This window comes from Macrobrachium nipponense, chromosome 49 (genome assembly GCF_015104395.2).
Source record: "Macrobrachium nipponense isolate FS-2020 chromosome 49, ASM1510439v2, whole genome shotgun sequence".
In the NCBI taxonomy this organism is placed as follows: Eukaryota; Metazoa; Arthropoda; class Malacostraca; order Decapoda; family Palaemonidae; genus Macrobrachium; species Macrobrachium nipponense.
In genome coordinates, this window is record NC_087224.1 from 14,874,202 (window position 1) to 14,899,870 (window position 25,669).

Below are 25,669 nucleotides of genomic sequence, written 5' to 3' on the forward strand. Positions count from 1 at the left end.
AGATAAAACAAAACTCCCTCAATCTCATTCCTCTCTTTCTCTCTCTCCCCCACAAAGCAGGGCGAGAACCAGTGGGCCTACCCGGGGGGACAACCCAGGATCCTGGTGGGGGAGGAGACCCCCCTCCAAAGGGCTCCCTCTTCTTCTTCTTCCTCCTCCTCCACCTCTTCGAGGTCAGCCTCGACAGACGCCTTCGTGGACGAAGCTGACAACCTCCACGTGACCTCTGAGGAGGAAGGACACTGGGCATGCATGGCCTCTAATGAGGTAAGGTTTCGGGTGTTGTTGGGTCACATGCCTCGTTGTGACCCGTTGTCTGATTTGGAGTCTTGGATATATGTAGGGTTTGGGAAGAGAGAGAGAGAGAGAGAGAGAGAGAGAGAGAGAAAGAAGAGAGAGAGAGTAAACTTTAACTTCGAGTAAGTAAAAAATGAGAGAGAGAGAGAGAGAGAGAGAGAGAGAGAGAGAGAGAGAGAGAGAGAGAGAGAGAGAATTGATAAAACGAAATCCCAAGATTATAACCGAAACATCTGCAGTATTCATTATCCATGTGAGTTAAAATCATAGATAAAATCAGAAACCAACTGAGAAGAGATGGCCTGCAAGGTGTTCCAAAACCATCTCAATCGATTCGAAGGTTAAGGCCACGGGTCAGACGAATTTTATCTCCTCATCCCAGGTAGGGGGCCTTATGCTTCCGGTGCACGTCCGGCGTGGGCGGGGCGTGGCCAGGGGCTCCGTCAGCATGGGCAATCGTCGGCGTAGACGAAGTGGAAGCCAGGGCCGCCCTTCTGAACCCGACCTTGGAACAGGGTCACCCGGCACCCACCTCGTCCCGCTCGGCTACTCTGGCTTGGAGATTGGTTAGTAGCTATTTTATTATTATTATATTACTATTATTATTATTATTATTATTACTACTACTATTATTTAGTTATTATTATTATTATTATTATTATATTATATTATATTATTATTATTATTATTATTATTATTTAAAAGTATTCTAGGAAAAGTATTTTTAGGAAAGTATTTTTTAAGGACCATTAAGACCCATTTTTTTTTTTTTTTTTGGGGAAACGCATTTTTTAAGAAAAATAGTTTTTTCTTCACATTTTTTCATTTTATTAATTTTTCTTGAATTTTTTTTTTTTATAATTTCTTTACATTAACCTCAAAGTAATGTTAGAGTATAGATGATTAAATATATTAAAAAAAATTCCCAAAATAAAAAGTTGAACAAAATTTTGCAAGAAATATTATTTCAGAAGTTTAAAAAAAATTAAAAAATCTATTGTCACCTACAGAAATCAATGAGAATTTCAGTAAGGTGTAGACTCGAACCAGTTACCCGACAGAGAGAAGAACAACGAGTTAGGGGAGCAGACCTATCTGTTTTGATTTGTGATCAATTATATTTCAGTATAATGTATGTTATGCTATGTATGTAAGAATAAGATTACATATATATATATATATATATATATATATATATATATATATATAAATAAAGGTTTTTTTGCCACGAAGGAATAAAATGAAAAAACGAGTTGGCCGAAAGTACTCGGCCAACTCGTTTTTTCATTTTTTTCCTTCGTGGCAAAAAAACCTTTATTTATACATAGCATCACGTTTTATATACTTCGTGATCAAGTTATACATATATATATATATATATATATATATATATATATATATATATATATATATATATAGAGAGAGAGAGAGAGAGAGAGAGAGAGAGAGAGAGAAGAGAGAGAGAGAGAGATGTCCCAGAGCTGCAACTTCTAAATTCATTTTCAGATCCCCTTCCGATACAGTTATTTTTCTTCGCGAACTTCATCCACTTGCAGAGAGAGAGAGAGAGAGAGAGAGAGAGAGAGAGAGAGAGAGAGAGAGAGACGTTTCCACACCCTTAATTGGTGTACTTTGATTTAAACTTTATCGAAGAGTGTGGCGTAATTCTACGTGGTTTGCACTCCGTATTTCACTTATTTAACCATTGCTTCCCTCGTCTTCTTTTGATAACTATATATATATATATATATATATATATATATATATATATATAATATATATATATATATATATATATATATCCTTCCATTTTTCAAGGGACGGTTATATATATATATATTATATATATATATATATATATATATATATTATATATATACCATAACCTTCCATTTTTCAAGGGACGGTTCCTCCTTATCTTTAGGGTTAGTTTTTTAAAAAATATTTTTGTAATTTTTTATTAATCACTTTTTATTTCTTTAGTTGGTTTATTTATTTTTTTTATTGACTTCTTGTCTACAGCACCTACCCAATTTACAGGAAGAAGAATAAATGACAAGGGAAGTTGATATATTGGTATGTTTTTAATATATATATATATATATATAATATACTATATATATATAATATATATATTTTACAGAATTCCTGATGTAAGATTTATATTGCTTGTACGATAATTGCTTGCAAGCTCGCCCCCTCTCTTCTCTCTCCCTCTCCTCTCCGCTCTCTCTCTCTCTCTCTCTCTCTCTCGTCCATCCTTCTCTCTCTCTCTCCTCTCTCTCTCTCTCTCTCTCTCTGGGAAATTCAATCCCATCTTCTCTCTAATTATATCAGAGTCAATTAAATCTGACCCCATAGTCGCTGCTTGTCGCTTTCCTCTTAGCTTTGTATTTGAAATGTATATTAAATTATATATATATATATATATATATATATTATATATATATATATATGTATGTATATATCTATATCTGTAGATTAATCTTAGCACAGAATGTGCTCTGACATTTTTTGAAACTTATTATATTTTATTTTTGATTTATAGGTTGAAAAGAAAAATTATTCTGCAATAGAATCATATATATATATATATATATATATATATATATATATATATATATAGACTATATATTTATATATATGCATATATATATATATATATATATATATATATATATATAATATATATATACTGTAAATGTATGTATAGGTATATATGTATGTTTTGACATATTAAATATTTTCTTCATAATTTTCAGACTGGTAGTAAAATAAAATCTTATAATATTTATTCTCCTTTTGTTTATTTATCTCAGAGATGTCAAAATCCTTCTTTACTCATTTTCAGTGTCCACGTAATTTTTAAAAAATATATTTGGCCTCCTTTAGCAATTTTTCTCTACCTTGTGGTTAGCAAATAGCAATGATAGCCTTGATAGCAGTATTATCCCTTGTAAGGTTGGTGATAGTGATGAAATATGCCAGAGTGTGAAAATGTTTTTAAAAATAATTTTTGAGATTAATTCTTAATATGGAAATATGTAAATTTATATCACTTAATATTAGGATGCAGTATGCAAATTGAGACTTAGCTAAGTATGTAAAAATTCGCCAATTTTAAAAAATTTCTTTTGTTAATTGTAAAACATGAAATTTTTATATCTTTCATTTTATTATTTTTTTGGGATTTACTTTATTTAGTAGTTTTTGAAACCTTTAATTTTATATTCTCTATTAAATTAGCTTGAATTGATCTGGTAATTACTTTGAACATAAGAATATTTTTAAAGAAACTTACAAAAGATGTATTAAGTAAATAAGTTATCACTGAACTTTAAATGTGCAATCATATATATTTCTTTGTGTCTACATAACCCTCTCTCTCTCTCTCTCTCTCTCTCTCTCTCTCTCATTCGTCTCTCCTCTCTCTCTCTCTCTCTCTCTCTCTCTCTCTCTCTCTCTCTCTCTCTCTCTAAAATAGAGCCCCAAGTTCGACTCCAGCAGGGAGGTAAAACTATTTAGAGCCCCTTCAAGAGAAAACATCTCTCTCTCTCTCTCTCTCTCTCTCTCTCTCTCTCTCTCTCTCTCTCTCTCTCTCTCTCTTTCTCAAAGTGAAAGCCCGTATACAAAGACGCCCTCATTTCCCTCCAACAGACGGGCCGCCCCACGCATATGGAGGGCCTCTTCATCCTGGGATGTCAACGCGGATTTGGGTACGTCCCCCTCCGGGTCCAACAGCAGCTTCAGACCCACGACATCACACGTCACCGCCTCCACCACCATCACCATCCCGACGCCCACCAGAGGGTCTTCCCCCACCACGAGAGGCCCGGCGGCGACGCCCTGAGAGAGAAGGCCACCCAACATCCTGACGAAGAGACCCTCATCCCCGACGACGACGAAGACTGGATGGAGATCCTGAGTAGTTCCCCCTTGAATGATATGGGTGAGTGAGAGACTCTCTTCCCGTTTTCTGTGGGATTCGTTTTCTTTTTCAGTAGGTTTGCGTGTGGGGGTTAATTCTCTCTCTCTCTCTCTCTCTCTCTCTCTCTCTCTCTCTCTCTCTCTCTCCTCTTTTGTAATTATTGTCCGTTGGGCTTTAACGTTCATATGACATATTTATATCTGGGAGTTGCTGTAATGTGTTGATAGCTCTCTCTCTCTCTCTCTCTCTCTCTCTCTCTCTCTCTCTCTCTCTCTCTCTCTCTCTCTCGTAGTAGCCATCTTGCTTGGTGAGACGTTCCCGCGTGAAGTCAGATTAATCAACAGATATCACAAGTTTAACATACGTCTAGAATTTGAAAAATATCTAGAAGTGTTCGTGAACTATCGGTGATAAGATTAGTGTAAAAGAAAATAGTAGGATAAAGCGTCTTCTAAGTTAGTTTTGTTTATCAAGTGAAATACTGTAAATCAGAAAAAGATGGCAGTAAGTTCCAACTGCGGGAAGAAATGGCGAAATTTAGCTTGCTTGGCGGATTCGCAATACGATGAGGTAGCAGGAAGGGAACTGGCATTTCTCATCTATGAGATCAGCAACAGTCCTAACCAAAAAGATACAAAAGCATTCATAGATATATTAGAAGGATATAATCCTTCAAACTGGAACAAATCAAATGAAAACATCTTGAAAATAATTGAAGAAGTTCCAAATATAAAATCCAAGTGGTCAAGAGACTCATAAAGAAAATATACATAAACCAACATATTCCGACAAAGAAAATGAATAAGGTGAAACCTTGTGAATATCCTAATTGATGCATTAGGAAAAAGAATGCCAAAAGCATGCAAACTGTGTAAGGTGTGGTTATAGGCATAGTCCAATCCACAAAACCTAATCAGAAATGTGCTGCATGCAACATTCCGACCCATCCACAGTGTGCTGAGGTAATGCAAGATATGAGAAAAGATACACAAGAATATTTTGTTCAACATGTCTATCATGGATAGACAATGTTATTAAATCAAGATTGAATGTACAAATAGTTGAGGATGAAGAGGAAGAGGAAGAGGAAGAAGAAGAGGAAAACGGAAGAGAAGTAAACAAAAATGAAATGACAGAAAAAAAATAAGGAAAACAAAGAAACAAGACAAAAGTATGGATGCAGAAATACTCATTGATACTACACATGAGGCAATAAAGCAGCATACCTACGAAGAAATAAATTACGATATGACAACACAAAAGGCAAATCCCGAAGAGGCTCTACCCAGATCTACACAATGACGGGAAAGAGGAAAAAATAGACAAAAAGACAAAATCTGCAACCTTTTGAAAAGAGGGAATTGCAGATTTGGAGAGAGATTTTACTACAAACATCCTAAGGTATGTCACAACTATGAAATATATGGTAAATGTGCATACCTAGATGGCTATGGGGATGATTGCAGAGATCTGCATCCAAAAATATGCAAAAACCTAAAAGAAGGAAAAGGATGTAAGTTCGACAAAAAAATGTAAATATATGCACCCTGTAGCCATGAATCATAATCAAATAAATAACCAACCAAGTAATAAATCCAAAATAAGAAAGAAACAAAATAAAGAGAGAAATAAAGAATATCAGGTAAAAGAAAAAAGCAAGCCACCAACGAGATATGCAGAGGTGTCAGCAAAAAATTCCAAAGCATCAACTCCAAAATTCTACTCAAGAGATAATAACTGTATTTATTATGCAAGAGGATATTGCGGAAACGGAGGATTGCAGATTCAGACACAAAATGAATAATTATGATGAAAGGAAGATCAAATATTATGGAAAAGTTGGATTTTTTAATGTCAGAATTTCTGGGAAATGAAAAAAGAACAACATACCAGAACAGGAAAGAGACATGGGAAAATCCTTATTACTACCAATATTAAATGAAGGAGAAAACACGCAAACCATCATAGTGATGAATGCGCAGGGTTTTAGTTACGAGTAACTCAAAAAGAAAAATAGAGTACTTAGAAGAACTAACCCAAATTGAAAAGAAAATAGATAATAATGAATGTAAGTGAAACACCTGGTATTCCCAAGAGACTGGGAATGATGATAAAATAAAACAGGGTTCCAAACTTATAGATCAGATAGAAAAATAGGAATCAAGGAACCGCAATATATGGGAAAGACAAAAAACAAGGGAGAAAACAAAAATATATGAGAAAAAGATAGTAACTCAGAATGGAACTAATAGCGGTAGAATTTGAATCTGAAAAATTAATGAACATAGTAATATATAGACTTCCTAATACTAAAGAGTTTGACTTAATAATTGAAAAAATTGGATGATATATGTAGAAATCACAAGGACTGGACTATTCTCCTATCTGGAGACTTCAACTTTTCCTTTCGTAGAATGGAAAGAACGAATAGGAGATTGTGGTTGTACTTATACATATAAAAAAGAGAGTAATAGTAGTGCAGAAGATAAGAGGCAATTCGAAAAGCTATTAGTATGCTACTAGAATACCAACATTCAACAAATAAATCACCTGCCAACAAGAAAGGAAAATACTTTAGACCTAATATTTGTGAACGAGATGAATTATGTTAAAGAAATAATAGTTTATAATGCGAGTATTTCAGACCATAATGTCATAGAATTAACAGTTCATTCCAAAGCAAGTGAAAACAGAGATAAGCAAGAAATGAAAAAGTGGGAAGGATATGGAAAATACAACTCACAGTAAAAATATAAAATGTCAGAAATAAATGAAGAATTAAACAAAGATTGGGATAACATTTTCGTTAGTGATGACATAAGGGTAAATACGAGATATTATATAAATATTAGAGAAAATAGTGGATAATATTATACTGAAGAAGAAAAGTAAATATCAGTCATGCATACCAAGAGACAGAAGGATCTTGTTCCAGAAAATCAGAAAGTGGAAAAAAGGTCTTGCAAAAAAAAAAAAGAAAAAAATTCATGGAAAGTTATAGAACTAAAAAGTAAGATAGAAAATGCAGAACAACAAAAGATTATACAATCAAAAGAAAATGAAAAACGGGACTGGACTTGAAGAAAAAAAAAACCCTAATAAATATCAAGCAAACCCCAAACTATTATACTCATACGCGAAAAAGATGAATAAAAGAAGAATAGAAATAGGCCCTCTAAGAAATTGAAAGGGAGATTAACGAATGAAAAAAAAGGAAATTTGCAAACATACTGGCAGAACGATATAGAGAATTCACCCCTAGAATAGATAATGAAGATAATGATACAGAAGTAAGGGACGGAAAATAGTGAATATTTTAGCTGACATAGAAATTAATGAAGCTGATATTGTGCAGGCAATTAATGAAATTAAAAATGGAGCTGCTGCAGGGCCTGATGGGAGTTCCTGCTATTTTGTTAAAGAAAGTAGTTCATTCTATCGCAAAGCCACTTGCAATATTATTAAGACAAAGTGTAGATACAGGCAAGATTTATGATGAGCACAAACTTAGCATATATCACCCTTACTTTCAAAAGTGGATCAAGACTAGAGGCAAGTAATTATAGGCCTGTGAGTCTAACATCACATATTATGAAAATGTATGAAAGGGTAATGAAGAAAAAATATCAGAAACATTTAATAAAAAATAATTTGTTTAATATAGGACAACACGGTTTCGTACCCGGAAAAAGTACACAAACCCAACTGTTAGTCCACCCGTGAGTAACATATTCAAAATATGAAAAGCCGGAAATGCAACATATGTGGTTTTTAATCTAGACTTTGCAAAAGCTTTTGATAAAGTAGACCATAATATATTAGCGAAGAAAAAAAAAACTAGAAAACACAATATCGTGGATAAAGTACGAAGATGGTTTAAAAGAATTTTTATACAACAGAAAACAGATAGTTATTGCAACGATGAGAAATCGGATGAAACCAAGGTAATATCCGGTGTTGCCACAAGGTACGTGTTAGCTGCAATACTGTTTGTTATTATGATTGCAGACATAGACAGTAATGTTAAGGATTCGGTAGTGAGTAGTTTCGCTGATGACACAAGAATAAGTAGAGAAATTACTTGTGATGAAGATAGGAACGCTCTACAAAGAGACCTTAACAAAGTATATGATTGGGCAGAGGTAAATAGGATGGTATTTAAATTTTAATCAATAAATTATGGAGACAGAGAAGGAAAGCTATATGCATATAGGGGACTAATAATGAGACAATCACAAATAAGGAAGCAGTTAAAGACCTTGGTGTGATGATGAATAGGAACATGTTTATGCAATGATCAAATAGCAATTCTTTTGGCAAAATGTAAAGCAAAAATGGGAATGTTGTTACGGCACTTCAAAACAAGAAAAGCTGAACACATGATTATGCTTTATAAAACATATGTTCGTAGTCCACTTGAATATTGCAATATGATATGGTACCCACACTATCAAAAGGATATTGCACAAATAGAGAGTGTACAAAGGTCCTTTACAGCTAGAATAGAAGTTAAGGACCTTGACTACTGGGAAAGACTACAATCCTTTAAAATTATTATATTTAGAAAGAGAGAAGAACGCTACATGATAATTCAGGCATGGAAACAGATAGAAGGAATAACAGAAAACATCATGGAACTAAAAATATCAGAAAGAACAAGCAGAGGTAGATTAATAGTGCCCAAAACTATTCTAGGAAAAATAAGGAAAGCACACAGGACATAATCCACTACGCACCAGCATCGATAATGCAGCGTCTATTTCAATGCGTTGCCAGCTCATCTGAGGAATATATCAGGAGTGAGCGTAGATGTGTTTAAGAATAAGCTCGACAAATATCTAAACTGCATCCCAGACCATCCAAGATTGGAAGATGCAAAATATACCGGAAGATGTACTAGCAACTCTCTGGTAGACATTAGAGGTGCCTCACACTGAGGGACCTGGGGCAACCCGAACGAACTGTAAGGTCTGTAAGGTAAGGTCTCTCTCTCTCTCTCTCTCTCTCTCTCGTAATTATAGGTATTTGTCTAAAATTTTTGGTTATATATAAAATTATTTGTTTAAATATTCGTTCCACCATTCCAGTCAGTGTATTTCCAAAATAACCTTTGTCCTTCCAGACCCTGACCTGGTACCTACCATTCCTGGAAACACCAGCCAACAAGGACCCGCTATTGGAGACATTCCAGCCCCACCCAAGTGCTCAGGTAAGGCATAAATATATACCTGAGGTTTTGTCCTGTTCACTTAGATGTTTTTTTTTTATTATTTGCTGTTGTTTTAGGAGATTTTTTCCTTTACGTGAGTTGGTTATGTTGGTTTAATTTCTGTTTGTTTGTAATCTGAGCTGGTGGGATTGGTTAGAAAATTTCTGTAAGGCTTTTGAAGTTTTTTTTTTGTGTTTTTTTTTTTTTTTTTTTTTTTTTTTTTTTTTTTTTTTTTTTTACTCAATAGAACTTTTTTTTTAAATGGCTAAACAAATTGTAATAAGACGTTTGTTTTATGTGGATTGGTTCAAAACACTCACCCAGTTTTTTTTTCTTGCAGTTTTATGATTTGTTTGGTTAAAAAAAATATTTGCGTTTTAAGTGAAATGTCTAAAATTCCCTGTTATTTGATACCATATAGAAGTATTCGATTCGATAAAATATTTTAATAAGACTGATCGTTTGTGTCTATCACTCCTTCAGGTTGGTACTCGTACCACTTATTACTGCAAGGTAGCTGATGTTTCTTGCACAGCTCCAGTGGAGGGCTTTTGCCACTGAATCATGCCTCTTTTTGTACTGGTTCTGTGCAAGTGCCGGACATTCGCTTGCTAATGTGGTTTATGGTTTCATTTTTTCGTATTGCACTTCCTACATATGGGAGAGATGTTATTTCCATCTATCGTTCTTTGAACTATCTGGTTCTTAAGGCCTGATCTTGTGCCGCTGTTATCATTCCTTCAGTTTCCTTCTTTAGCTCTCCCCTCTGTATGCCATTGCCATGTGTCATCGCTGGCTAGTTCTTTAGTCTGTCTCATGTATTGTCCGTGCATTGGTTTGTTGTGCCAATCCTCTGTTCTGTTTGTCATTCTCCTGTCTCTTTATATTTCTGGGTCTTCGTCCACTTTTATCAGTCCTTCTTCCCATGCACTCTTTAGCCACTCGTCATCACTGGTTTTCAGATATTGCCCCAGTGCTCTGTTCTCGATGTTGACGTAGTCCTCTGTACTTAGTAGTCCTCTCCTTCCTTCCTTTCGTGTTATGTATAGTCTGTCCGTGTTTGCTCTTGGGTGTAGTGCTTTTGTGTGTTATCATATGTTTCCTAGTTTTCTGGTCTATTATTATTATTATTTTATTATTATTATTCTATTAAAAGTAATGGCTACTTCAGCAGCGTTACACTTGTAGAGATTCGTTAATGACTTTGATGACTATGGTGTCATAGTTTATCTAAAATTCAAATATATGCACCTATTTTGACCCTGTATTTGACCATGACCTCTATAGGCGCTCTACTAGCCTGTTTAAGTAGCACGGAAAAAGCCGCTATTCGCAAAATAGAGAAGAATCTCTACAAGTGTAACGCTGCTGAAGTAGCCATTACTTTTAATAAAGTATGCTTGAGAGAGGGTCTGCTTCCTAAGTACATTATTATATTATTATTATTATTATTATTATTATTATTATTATTTTTATTATATTATTATTATTATTATTATTATTATTATTATTATTATTATTATTATTATTATTATGCAGATGTACTAACAACTTAAATGGAACCGCAACCAAATCATTACAAAATAAAAAAATAAAAAATCCACACACAAAAATTCATTAACATTCAACCAGCTCAATCAATCAACCAGCCCTGACCAGAAAAACTGACCTTTCAGCTTGACTTTTCCCCAAATTAGAGGCTTTTAATCAAGCCTGATTCTTACCTGTCTGTCTCAGGTGAAGCGTCCAGGGGAACATCTATGATTCATCCTCATCCATCGTGACAAATTCGACCTTTTCCATTTTGGAAGTTTAGAGAGAAAATGTAGAAGAAGGTTCTTCTTGGTTTGTTGATCAGTGTTGGCATTTTGGTCAACTCCTGTTTGTGGTTACTTTTTGTTTTTGTTGATAGTTTTTTTTTGTTTTTCTTCGTTGCAAGACAGTTTCGTCGTCAATTCCAAAGGAGACAAACTTTACAATATGAATATAGCAGTTTTTTCTTAGTTTGTTTACGAGTGTTGGCATTTTAGTGAGCTCTGTTTGTTTGTGATAATATTTTTTGTTTGTGAGGTTTTTTGTTTGTTGATGTTTATTTTATTTTCGGTGTTATTTTTGTTCTGTTTTTGCCAGTTAGTGTTTTTGTAAGCTTAATCCTTACCATGGATATTTCCCTTTTTTAAAACTGGAAAAGCCACCAACTTTACACCATATCATTAACCCAAGTTATTATTTATCGAGATCGATACCCACTTAAGCATCGTATGAAGTCATTAACTATGTCATTAACTTTTCACACCGGTTAATGACAGGCGACTTTCACCCATTTCGTCTTTCATAACTTCAAACAAATAATTATTACCAATATTGATTTCTGTAACGAGCAATATTAATTAACCATTTCACATTGCTCTTAATCGTGTCACTAACTCATTAACAATTCAGAGCATTATTAATTACCAATGTTGATGATTCCTTTAACCAAACATATATTAAGTAATTACTTCAATAACTCATTAACTACTCTTCCCTAGCAATATTAATTACCAATGGTGACAATTCCTTTAACAACCATTTCACAGCGTGCTTAACCAACCGACTCATTAGCTCTCCCTCCAGCGATATTAATTACCAATGTGAATAATTCATTCAATCAAGCAAATATCAAACAATTATTTCACAGTGTTATTAGCCAATCAGCTGATTACCTCCTCCATCAACAGTATTGATTGTAATTATTCCTTTAACCAATCAAACTTCAATCGGTTATTTGACAGTGTCATTAACCAATCAACTCATTAACTCTTTCCCCAAACAGTGTTTACTAGTGTTACTGATTCTTCAATTAAACAAACATTAACCAATCAACTCATTAACTCTTCCCCCAAACAGTGTTTACTAGTGTTACTGGTTCTTCAAACAGTGTCATTAACCAATCAACTCATTAACTCTTTCCCAAAACAATATTAATTACTAGTGTTATTGACTCTCCAATCAAACATTAACCAACCACCTAACAGTGTCATTAACCAATCAACTCATTAACTCTTTCCTCCCCCACAGATCTTCGAATCCTAGGCTACACCCTCATCCAGAGTAGGAACACCTACACAGTGGAGGATCTGGAGCCATACACATCCTACTGGTTCCTTCTTCTCCCACACTACAAAGGGGTCCTCGGTGTGCCCTCAAATATGCAGGCCTTCACGACGCCCCAGGATGGTAAGGAATAGTAGACCCTAAGGACCTTTTCCATAAGGTTTGGTTTTCATTGTTTTGAAGGAGAGAAGACTCTCTTAGAGTAGATTTGGGCCAAGATAGCCCTTAAGTGTTTATGGCATAAGGCTTGATTTTGGTCCGTTTTGCTTTTGGAATTCATTACGTTTTTTTTATTTGGCATTATAAAATTTTTAGGGGGTTATTTTGCCTCATTGTGACCCGTTGCCGCTTATAATAGGCTCCCATGGATTGGGTTCAAGTGTCTTAGCTTTGACATCTGGGATAAATTTCTTAATGTAAATTTTTTTATTTATATTTTTTTTAATAAGAAATATATATTGACATTTTTAAGGTTTTAAAATTTCATAGCATTTATAAAACACATTTATTTGATGTTGATGGAGACAAAATTTAACTAATGAGACTATATTATTATTAATGCTCAATGCCATTTTGAAATAAATATAAATATTTTCTATTTTGGATAAAATTTTTAGATTAAAAATTTCAACATTTGCCTTAAATTGATTTTAAACCATGATTTTAGCATTTTTATTAGTTTTAGTTTTTTCAATTCCAATTTGGAATTAATAACAAATTGTTTTCATTTATGAAAAAATCTTAGATGAAAATTGTTTGAGAACTCAGACAAAAATGAAATTTTAGATCTTACCCTAAAATATTTGCAGACCCAAAATAATTTCGATTATAGTTTAAACATTCAAGAAAGGTGTATCCCCGTCTACATTTTTAATTTTTGCCTTTTTAATACGCATTTTATTAATGGCCTTTCATAAACTTATCATTAAAAGCCAGATCTGAATCATTCAGATCTTCCGGGGAATATATATTTCACTTTTAAATCATGTTGTCACCAACGAGCCACCAGGACGATCCCGTAAAACATAGATTCCATCAGACTAATCTGACGAGAGAGAGAGAGAGAGAGAGAGAGAGAGAGAGAGAGAGAGAGAGAGAGAGAGAGAACGGGGACTTTGTTAGCATTAATTAATTTGAGGGAGTTTAAAACATTTCGTTTAATTAGTACGAGCTGAGGATTGTACCTCGACGAGGCATTTTCATTTTTTACCTCTCTGTCTATTGGGAAAACGGAGAAAGGTCCCGAATAATGTCTTTGATTATAGTTTTTTTTTTTCTCCCCTTTTTTCTCCTTCATCTTTTGTGAGAGAAAGTTCGTAGGAATTCCTTCAGCTCGAGACCAAGTTGACGGTAATTCCTGATAGTATAATTTCCGTCCATTCAAAAGTCTGCCATAAGTCAGCTTCTTTGAAGTCCCCGAGTTTAATCCCCGGAGCACTCAGTTAGGTACGTGGTGGGTGGTCGAATGTAGCTGGTTATCAGGGGGTAACGGGGTTGCAGCCTCACCGCAAAAGGTTTGTGTGGACGTTTTGTGTGTAGAGATACATCTGCTATTCAGAAGTAATATATATATATATATATATATATATATATATATATATATATATATATACTTAAATCCCCCTTTTCCACCGCGTCATAGAATCGCATTACCCTTAACCCTTTGTTGTTCTAATTAGGTTTTTCCCTCCGTTTTTACATGGACATTAATATTTAATGTTGTCAGATCTGTTCTCACCCTCTCTTCATAAATAATCCATGACTTCCTTACCTCCGAATTTGTAGCTTTTCATCGAAGCCAATTAGCTGCTTGTTATGAGCGTCTTCCAATTACGACTTTTCATTAGCGTCCGTCATTTACTTATCGCGGTAATTACCTGGTTTGTGAGTGCTTGTGGGATACAGTTATACACAATAGAGATGCAGGAATTTATGCAAATTTATCGGGGGTGTATCGGAATTTATGATTTAATCGCGTTGGGCGAGTGTCACTTGTTGAATGATTAGTCTGTTGAGAGGATTCAAATCTCCTTTTTATTTTGGGTGATTATGAAGGAACCCTCTGTAAGGAAGCTATTAGGTCATATTTAATTAATTTGTAATGGTCTTTTTTAAAGTATCACATTAATAAGTCTCATTTTATTGATTTTTGTGATTTATTGACGTCACATTCTCCTCGTATTCTTGTCAGTGTAGATGTGTTGCGGTATCTGTTTCAATATCTGTTAGATTATATATAGAATACATTTATTAAATGGAATATTAATCCATTTCTCTGCTGAAGTGACGTCATAACTAATTGTCGTACGATTTGATCGGTTTGTTTTTGCACTTTTTGATGATCTTACAACTTAAGATCTTCTTGATATCACAACAACAAACATCACTAGATCTTCCTCTCCTTTCAGTCCCCTCTGGGTGGGTTGTTCTCTCGAGATGGTGGGCGGCGAAGGCTGACGACGGGTTCTACGCCCTCACCTTACACTGGAGGCCACTGACACCCCACCAGGCACATGGTATCATTACCAAGTATCAGGTGAGTAGAGCCTCTCAAGGATTGGGTCGTTATAAGCATAATCTAGCAAGAGTCTGGTCTGAAGAAGTACTTATAAAAAAAGTCTAAACGTCATTAACTTTAAAAGTTAGTTACTTCCCACAAGGTACATGGTGTCAGTACTAAGTGTTTGGTGAATAGATTGTCTGAAGCATTGGGTATTTTGAGCATGATTTGCTCAGAGTATGGTCTGAAAAAGTATTGGGAAAAAGATCCTGGCTAGAGTTCAGTTTGAGAAAATATCAGATGGTTTGGACAAGCAGTGAAAAGGGAATGGCGACAGTTAATCATAAAGGAATTAAATGTAGAAGAATTAGGAAACAAACCCATGGATAAATAGGATAGATGAAGACCTAGACAAGACTGAAATTGAAGCAGAAAATAAAATAAAGGTCATTGGATATGTCATGTTAGTTCACGTCTAACCCCTCACGAGAGAATCTGGAATAGAAACGTCTTTATGGTAGTGATTTACTTCAGTGTGATGTCTAGAGTAAATGTTACACGTAAACATAACACAGCTAATATGTAAGAAGATCAGAGACCTGTTTATACAATTTTCTGAAATCATTTTTAACAGAAGTTTGAAGATATGAGTCCAGCTGGCTTCAGACAAGGAAGAAACTCAAGTTTTATGTGTCAGTAACAATGTTTTGATGTATTGTGTTTTTCCTATGATATGACACACTCAGAAGTTCTTTTTCCTGTCGAGAACATCTTTAAACGTGAAAGTTTCTGTTTGTTTGTTTTTTGTCTCGTTATTTTCCGGACGTTTCGGAGAAAGTTGGCAAGAATTGATAAGGTCGTCATAAAGTCTTTAAACACCTCTTTGTAAATCTTTGTCGGGAAAACTTTCACAGATTCCCAACAAAATAAGAGATAGCTTTGAGTTACTAAAAGCATTCCAGACGTGATATTTAAATACATACTTTGGTAGACATTTTGATTAGTTCAGTGTGGTACAGAAAATGATTACAGTTGGTTTGTGAAGTCACTTATTTTGACTTTTTTTTTTTTTTTTTTTTTTTTTGAGCTGGTGACAACTTCTTAACACTTGAATAATGTGTAAACATGTCTCTTGCTAGACGGGGCAAGTCCTTTTCTGATTAAAACTGAGACTTGCATAGTAGTAATTATAGAGAAAGGGAAAGGGAAAAAAAAATAACAGGTTCTTACAGTCAACCTTTATTTCAAGTTTACTTCGATTTTCAGGTCATTGTCCACGAGAGTGACACGGGCCTGAAACACAACGTCAGCGTGGTGGGTGACCTGACCTCTCTGACCCTGGCTAACGTGACCTCGTCGCGCGTGAGTGTGACCTTGTCCGCCGCTACCGTGAAGGGTATGGGCCCCTCCTCACCTCCAGCGAGACTTAACTTACTGACGACTCACTTCAAGGTTAGTGTCTCAAGGCTAGGTTAACTTTGAATCTAGAGGTGTAAATCTTTGTACACCAGGAAATGAAACTATGATCAGAGTGAGTTAATCTGAATGAATAGTAGCGTATGTTTATTTGAAGCTCACTACAAGAATGTTTTACATGTTAGTAATCATTTTAAAAAAACAAAAGGGACAGTTTTTAGCTCCATGAAATTTCAAGATCTACAGAGAAATAATTTCAAGGATAGTATAGCTGTTTGTAGCAAAAGAAAAAAGATATTGAAGGATATTATTTCGTCATGTTTATTTCAGAAAAATCAGGGGATGTTACTCTAAGCTACGGGTGTTTTATAAAGAGTGTAGTGCCACAGAAATCACAGCCAGTGCCAAAAAAAAAAGAATCGTATGTTAAAAGTGTCCAATATTTCTAAAGACCATTTCAAAGGAAAATCTTCAGATCCAGGAGACTTTGACCATAAACAATTTTGAATAATGTCTGTCTCTTTTTAAGGATCGTGATTTCTCAATCTTTTGCAGGAAACAGCAGCAGGAACAGGTGTAGTGAGGTCAGCGTGGTTCATAATGCTGGCTGGAGGGGCTATCGCTATGGTACTTGTGGTTGTGGCGTGCACCATGGTCGCCAAATGGTGCGCGAGGAGAATTCACACGAGTATCCCCTCAGGTAAAGTGTCGATTCACCGTTTTCTATTCGCGATCATCCCGTTCTCTTTATACGCTTAGGGTGTTTACTTCTTGTTCTCGAGTTATGGAGAGATACGTACGCCCTTTAGTGGCTCTCAGGCTTTATTGTGTCCCATTATTTGTTGCATGAGACACCAGGTTTTCCCAAATTGTAATCTACTACTTCCTGATTACAGTTTCTTTCATTTACAAAAGTAAAGGAAAGCATACAAAGCTAAATACAAAAATATTGATGGTAATAGGGGCAGTCCTTTTGATTGCTATTATTATACACAAGATAAATTCATCTGGGAAAACCCCACAGATAAATTCATATGGTAAAACCCCACAGAGGCCATTGACTTAAAATTCAAGCTTCCAATTAGGACTTTTCATTTGCTTTAAAATTACAGAATATAATTACAAATACAGAAAGAAGAGAAATGCATAAGTACAAGGTGAATTGTTCTATGGTTCTAATTGCCCATGCTTCCACATGCTGGGATGTAACTGTTGAATATCTTTGACAAGCTTCGAAATTGGTTCTCCTTATCACCCAAAATGAAAGTTGTGCATGAGGCTTTTAACTGTAAATTATTTTTGGCTATGCAGCCAGTAGCTATGCCCCACATAACTCAAGCTTAAAACTTTCATCTTCTATTGTCATTCAGCTGGCAACCTGGTCCTGTTTCTTCTCATGATGATATGTAGATGGTCACTTAGAGTGGTCAACATGAGGACATTTTTTAGCCCAATCTTGGATTACTCATAAGATTAAGCCAGCCCAGCGTCCCCTGCTTCTATAATAGCCCATGATTTATCTTACCTGGAAGAAAGTATCAGGTTTTGTTTTGTATCTCATAAAAAGTGAAATGTTGTTTCCATAGGTTGTATCTGCGATTCGCAGGTTTTCAGTCCATTTATAGTGAGTATAAGATAACAAGCAAATCGTAAAATTCATGAATTTGAAACTTGCAAAAGACTTTGATAGTTTAGCATATGAGTGACATTAGGTTACATTGAGACCTGAGAAGTTAACTGTTAGTAAATATTATTGATAATGATTATAATTTTCCTCTAGCAAATTGAATTGCCCTGTTTATTAGCTTGAAAAAAAATTGTTGGTACTTTTTTGTTAATAATAATAATAATAATAACAATGGTAATGATTTTCCACCTTACAGAAACCAGTAAGAACAAGATGTGTGGGGTTGTGGAACCCTGGAGCGAGGTGGGTGGCCTGTGGGCAGCCGCCGTCGAGGTTGACCGCCTCAATTCAGACAAGTCCGAGCGGAAGCTTCTGGCCTCGACGGGGTCGTCCACCGCTGACTACGCCGAGGTTGAGGAAGGGACGGCTAAGATGAAGGACGAACTCAACAAGAGTAGGTTAGGTGAGTGAGTTCGAAGAGATTTCGCGTTACGGTGTTTCGTGCAGGGGGCGTAATGCCCTCGTAGCACCTCACGATGTGTCGTTTAGGCATTGCTGAAGGGTGCTTGCAGCAGTGTCCTTATGGCCCCTAGCTGCTGCATCTATTCTTTAGCCTTTTACATTACTTACGTTCATATTCTCTTTCTTCAGCCTTGCTGTCCAACCACTTCAGCTCCCTCTTTTCACTATCTTGAGTGCTGAGTTGCTGATAATTCCCCAAGCCTGGGCTTTATGGCCAAATTTTCACAAATCAGTGTGACATTTATGGCTTAATTGTATTAATGAGATTTATATCTGTACAGAAGGTATTATAAGTCAGTAAACAGTATAATTCTGCTTTCCGTTTCAGATGCCTGGTCACAGGGTCTCCTGAATTCCTCGCCCTCTCCCTCTCGCTCTTCCGCTAACACCCACCGAACTAACATAATGACGCAGGTAAGACACCTGTGTTTTAGGAGTCTGTGGCGCCGGAGGTTAGACATCACGACCTCCTCTTAGAACCCGTCGCTAGTACTCCCTGGTTCCTATACCTCCAAGCTTCGGAATGCTCGCCCAACTTATGTTTTCCCTGATTCTGTAACCCATCCTATTTAGGGTTAAGTGTCAGTTGTTTCTCTTAATTTCGGTGCCTTTAAACTCCAGAAATTTGCCCCGGCTTAATTTTTCATTTCCCTCATAATCTTGGAATGCTCCTCATGCTTTTGTGTTCCCTGATTCTTGTATATATATCCCACTTTTTTATGTTCTTACACTTTGGAACTGTCTTACGCCTTCATGTTTCTAAATGTTTGTAACTTCTCCCTTACTTTGCTTCACAAGATTTAGAAATTGCTTTCTACTTCTGTTATCCATGAGTCATATAACGTGACATTCCCGTCTACCTCCAAATTCCAGAATTCTCCCCTGCCTCTGCTCTCCAAAGTCTCCATAACTTTCATTCTTTTAAAGAGCAGGTCCTTTCCATTGCTAGGGATTAGCCCCATCATTAACCCTTTCCATTCCCATTTCCTTTTTCCTTTTGTCGTAGCCGAGATGATGATGTAAGGGGTGCGCCCTCACTTACCCACAACATTAACTTTCTGGAGGAAACCAGTGATATTTTTGCCTCTTCAATGCTTTCAATCAGAATGATAGACAGCTGAGGTGGATGAGCCTGAAATATTTATTATCCTGGCGTGGCAACCTACTGGTCAAGTATCGTTTGGTAGGTTGCCGTGGCAGATAATGAAAACCTTTGGGGTTGTTGTCTGCCATTAAAGTTTCTCTCACTTTGTGTGTAACTTAATTATTATAACATTTGCCAACAAAAAGGTCTTTAGTGCATGAATGTTTCGCCTAATAATGCTCATAAAAAATATCTTAAGTGTGGAGTAGTTTTTTCTTGGCTTAAAAAAAATTCTGTGTGTGGTAGTGTTTTCTTGTCTAACATCTTTCATACACTGACCTTTCCTTGTATGTTATACATCATAATTTTTGTCTTTTTCGTACTTTTTTTCCCCTATTCATTAAAGTCTATTATGGATACCCAGTCCAGTTTTAGAAGGAATATATTTGGAGTTGCAACAGTATAGTGAGTTTTTAAGGAAGCCAAAAAAAATTTGTCTCTGTGTAATAATGTTTATTCATTGCTATAGGAGACACGAGGTTCCCTAGCCTTAGTAAATATATGCTTATTTCGATGCAGACGCCATCAATTCTCTAAATATTAATATCTGTTTTTAAGATCAAATGTTTGCAAAAGCTAAAAAATAGAGATTTACTTTTACGTCCCTTCCCCTTAAAAGAGAAAATTAGATATATATAAAAAAAATCAATATATCAAACATCAAACATGATGAGAAAAAAAATCGCGTCGAAACTGAATTTAAAAAAAAAAAAAAAAAAAACCAACGGACGGAAAATGAATTATGATCATGTTTGGCAAAATGATTGTACTTCAGAAGCGATCCCTAATTGTCTGAAAGCTTAATGATTAGAGATCTGAAGCTGAAGTGCCCTAGAGAGAGAGGAAGGCTGGGTAATCGCTTCAGTAAATCATACACACACACACACACACACACTCTCGGGGGAGGAGGTCAATACTCTTGACAGTATTGCACGTGAATAATGTATATTTCAATCCGCACCTGAGTTTTAGGGGGGTTGGGGGGGGCGGGGGACAGTGGAGAGGGAAGATGACTTAGAAGTTCAATTTTATTACAATGCGTTTCTCTTCAAAAGGTTGTCTGAGAATTTATTGGCATCGAGACGAACTATCAGTTATCTTTATGGAATGTTGGGGAGGTATGGATAGGTTTTTTGTCCATGAATGCCTTATAATTACTTTAAAATATTCTGTTGCTTTCATTATAATCTACCCTGGAGTCATTTTATCCTAAAGCGTTGAATATCTAAGAATAAACTCTCCAGAATCAGTCAATTTATTCCCCCTTCCAATTATGTGTGAAAAGAAACTCGAAAATATTCTCGGTTTATTCCATTTAAAAAGAAACATCTCTCGTTCCTTCTGGGAAATAAAATCTGAAATGTTCTTGATTTATTTTGATTTGTTTGAAATATCAACCAATAGGGTTCCATCTCTTCTTCAAATTGTTTTAGATTACTTCGACTCTTACTCAAGTTCAGGGTTTTGCTCTTGTTTTCTATCATTCTTTGTTCCCTTAATCAGTTAACTTACATTTCTCTTCATTTTGGTCTTATTTTCGTTTATTTCACTAAACTCATCCCCATCATTTTGTGTTTTGTCGTACGCGTATTCTTCCTGGCTTACTCTTCGCCATGCATTGGTTGTTTTTGTCGTTCTTCTCATATTTACTCAAAATTTAATCACTTACAGTTTTAAAACTCCATCTTCAAAGCGTCCTCATAACACGAATTCACATTTCCTCTCCGCCCGCGAAACTGTCAAGCTGTTTACCAAACAAATCTTCTTCTTCTTCTTCTTCCATCCCCTGTGAACTTCAACTCCCCATCTTCTCTCCTCGTAGAGCTATACTCGCCACACACAAGGTCGCACCTACGCCAACTCCGGAACGACCCATACGACCAACAACACCAGCCGGGACTCGAACTGCGACACCTGGTACACGGGAGAGTGCTGCAGTTGCTGTCACGAGGACATTAAACTGATGGTGCCGCCTAGCGACGCCTTCTGCAGCACGTCGTCGGGGATGACAACCGTCTTGGCCAATCCCGGGAGGGATTCGCACTCCCCTTACAAGTCACTCGTGAGTTTGTTTTCCCTAAGATGACTCTCTTAATTCTTGTTATGTTGGCCCATTGCCACTTGGACTTCACTTCTAAGGTTTGTTGCAAGTATTAATGACCATTGGTAGGTTACTAGACTTGGCCAATCCCGGGAGGGTTTCGCACTCCCCTTACAAGTCGCTCGTAAGTTTGATGAGTTTGTTTTTCCTTCGCTGACTCTCTTAACTCTTGTTCTGTTGGCCCATTATCACTTGTACTTTACTTCTAAGGAGGTCTGTTGCAAGTATTAATGACCATTGGTAGGTTACTAGACTTGGCCAATCCCAGGAGGGATTCGCACTCCCCTTACAAGTCACTCGTAAGTTTGTTTTCCCTTTGCTGGCCCTCTTAACTCCTGCTCTTTTGGCCCATTGTCACTTGGAGTTCACTTCTAAGGTCTGTTGCAAGTATTAACAACCATTGGTAAGTCACTAGACTGGGGCATTAACCCCTTCCCCAATGCTCCCATCATAACTTTGTCCAGAGCAGGTCCTGTGAGAGTGTGATTTAACATGGCTGAGTCCTCAAGGGTTCCTTTGTGTACTGTGTGTAGTTTCCATGATTATTAGTACTTGCAACAGACCCTACATGTGAAAGTCCAAGTGGCGATGGGCCAACAGATCAAGAGTTAAAAGTTGTCTCTTCAGACCCCAAACTTGTTGGAACTTTCACGTATCCTACATAGCAGTTCCAGGGTTTTGTAGCTGAATGTTTCCCAAAAGTTGGGTTAGGCAAGAGTGTAAATGAGTCACAAGAGAGGGCAAAGAGTCAGTCAGGTGGATGAGAAAGTAATTAGTCATCACCACATTATAACTAAAAACTAATTTTTGATCAGTTATACCTGTGTGGAGTCACTCTGTGCTGTTGACATTTTAATTTTACACATTATTGAACCAAGTTATTTCCAGATACAATGAGTATGTTATGTTTGTAAATTTGTTCTCTTTATTTTCAGAATTACCAGTACAGTGAGATTGGGACAGACACATATGAGGCAGTTACAGCCTACTGCGAGACGGCTCACTCTGACCACGATGAACACGAAGCTATCCACCGGCCAACTCCTCAGCGTATCCCAAGTCAGGAGACTCGCCAGCTCAGACTCAACACTGAGTCCACCACTGACTTGTCCATGGACAACTACAACTTCTCAGACGAGGATGAGGATGAAACCCAGTCGTGTAGCGACACTGAGGCTTCTTTCTTCATCCCCCACGATCACTTGATGAAGGGGGACTCCAGAACGAGCAGCAGCACAGGACGCGAGAGGAAAAGCACAGTCGACTCGTCTTACGAAGACATCCAGAGGCCCATCCGGGAGAGATTGCGGTCCAGCAGCGTAACCATGTCGGACAAGATACCGTCGACTTTCCGTCGCGTCCTTGGGGAGGAACGCATGGTCAAAACGGAAGGGGACCGGAAACTGTCTAACTCAGCAAAGGGTTCCAAAAAGAATACGGACTCTGGGTCCACATCAGGCATCTCCTCGTCGAGTCCCTTGGTTGCTGAGTGCTCGGAATCCTCTCCAGCGAGGAAGATGAGCGCCCGGTCCTCCGCCTCCCAGGATAGTTTGGAGGAGCAGTTCGAGAGGACCTTGAGTATGATATCTCAAGGAGGGTCGTGTAACTTAGATTCCGATTACCTGTCCACTTCGGCATACAACTGATATATAGAGTACTGTGAGAGACACTTGAGAAAGTACTACATGGAAGTTGTCATATCTTGCAAAACAACTGACGTCTGACGAGTGATTTTAGCCACGTTTGGTAGCAATGTCTGCCATCAGCAAGGCGTGTGTGTGAGCATTGTATACAAGCATCAGTAAAACAACAGCAATATAATATGTGTTCTGTGTACCGGGCATTAGTCGTGTTATAAAAAAGACAATGTATTGCTGACCCGTGCTGTACAAAGCGTTTACACTTAGCGGTCTCTTAAGATTTAAAGACTAGAATAGTGCTTGCTTGGTGGTTAGGCCATTGCTTGCACAGTGAACTCAGGGTCCAACCCTCAAAACCCCAAAACATTTAAAAAAAAACTTCCAGTGCTTTCAAGTGAAAACTCAACCATGTGTGTGCATATGTGACTATGATAAACCGAGACATATCATAAGACTGAACTCCTGATTGTTTATAAATGTTGAAATAAGAAGAGTATAGATATTTTATTTCAAACTGAGCCTGGCTCTTCCAAGTGTTCTTTTCTTTCCAAATGAATCAATAATGTTAAGTGTTGTTACTGTTTAGCTGGGGTAGAAAAAAAAAGCATGACTTGGACACACGTGTTCCCTTGTCTCACCTGACGTTGCCTGGAGGGAGGTTAATTAGAACTGAAATGGATGTTGTTGTGTCTGATTGAAGAATACTGAGGCTGTTGATTGGTCGTGACTGATTCGAGAAATACAGGTTGCCCACAAAGTCCCAATATACCATTCAGAACAATAAATACTTGTAATGGTACTGGGACTTTATGGACACCCTCTATGTTGTTGCATGTATCAGAAAGGAGAGTGACCATGTAATCAGTCACGTCTCAGGTAAGACATGATTATCATTCATGTCTGAGTGGTAGACTGATGATGTAATCAGTTGTATTCAAAAGAAGTCTGGTGATGTAATCAGTCATACATCATCAGGCATAATCTGATGACAGATAGATTATGTAATCAGTAACTGTTGAGAGGAGATTGATAATATAATCAGCTATGTCTGACGTAAGACATATTATCAGTTATGTCTGATGATGTAATCTGTCATATTAGCACTCATGTCTCATGGTAGACTGGTTATGTAATCAGTCACTTCTGAGAGTAGACTGATGGTGTCATCAGTCTAGCCTGATATATAAGACATATCAAAATCAGTCACATCTGATGGAAGGCAGATATAGCAGTCAGTCTTGTGTGATAGTAAAGCTGATTAAGTGTGGTACAAGACTGATAAGAGACTCATATAGATTATCAGTCAAGTCTGATGCATAAGATAAGACTGAGAATGTTATAAATAAAAGGCCTTTCACCATCCCTCTAACACAATTTTTTTTTTTCGTTTCAGTCCAGTGTTATATATACCTGTATATCTAATATATATAAATAAATATATATATAACACAATCCAGCAATAAATGTGTTGCTGTGTCTCACATATTTTGTAACAAAAACAAAAGAAAAAGCTTCCCCAAAAAAATGAACTATGTCCAGATGAAGCATCATAATCAAAAAAAGGTTTCCTAAGTGCTCAACATTTCATATCAGTTTTAGTGTGTTATTGATGATATTTTGCAATTATAGATTTGTATTACGTAAAATCAGAATATATGTAGAGATCACTCGTTTTATTTATGACACCCTTTGTGTGTGTGTGTTTTTTTATTTTATTTTATTATCACTGCTTGGAAAGCATTTTAGGAGACGGGATCTTATTTTTTTAATTTGTGTTTTATTTACCCATTATCATTCCTTCTGATGGAGGTTTTAGTAAATTCCCATTTTTCAGCAATAGAAACAATCCAAATGAAAAAATTTCGTTAAAATTGTCATAATTAAAAAAAAAAACTGACGAGAAATTTATTTATTAAAAACATGGATTCTAAAAATAATAATAATAATCGAAATCCCTATAGAAAATGATCATAATTTATGAGCTACCTTTGAAATTAATTATCAGACAGACGTTTTCGTAGACTAGACATTAGTCCGAACGATTTCGCAGAATTTATGCTTATTTCAGATATATTGAGTTACATCAATGTATGAAATGTATAATGAATAATTATACATTATCGAATGCGGTTATCTCTGTATGTAGACCAGTTATGGGTGATTCTATCTCAGACTGACCAATAATATTG

The 25,669-nt window shown here is 36.4% G+C and overlaps 1 protein-coding gene across 1 annotated transcript in view; it reads left to right on the plus strand.

The window, feature by feature from the left end:
• Positions 1-25,052, plus strand: part of LOC135205351 (uncharacterized) — a 346,437-nt gene extending 321,385 nt beyond the window's left edge. The window contains 13 exon segments of the mRNA XM_064235817.1: positions 61-267; positions 680-751; positions 753-863; positions 3,955-4,246; positions 9,348-9,434; positions 12,495-12,653; positions 14,939-15,066; positions 16,297-16,482; positions 17,002-17,146; positions 18,330-18,536; positions 18,924-19,009; positions 21,562-21,801; positions 22,776-25,052. Coding sequence (XP_064091887.1) covers positions 61-267; positions 680-751; positions 753-863; positions 3,955-4,246; positions 9,348-9,434; positions 12,495-12,653; positions 14,939-15,066; positions 16,297-16,482; positions 17,002-17,146; positions 18,330-18,536; positions 18,924-19,009; positions 21,562-21,801; positions 22,776-23,486 — 2,631 coding nt within the window. The 3' untranslated portion in view covers positions 23,487-25,052.
• Positions 25,053-25,669: the final 617 nt, after the last annotated feature.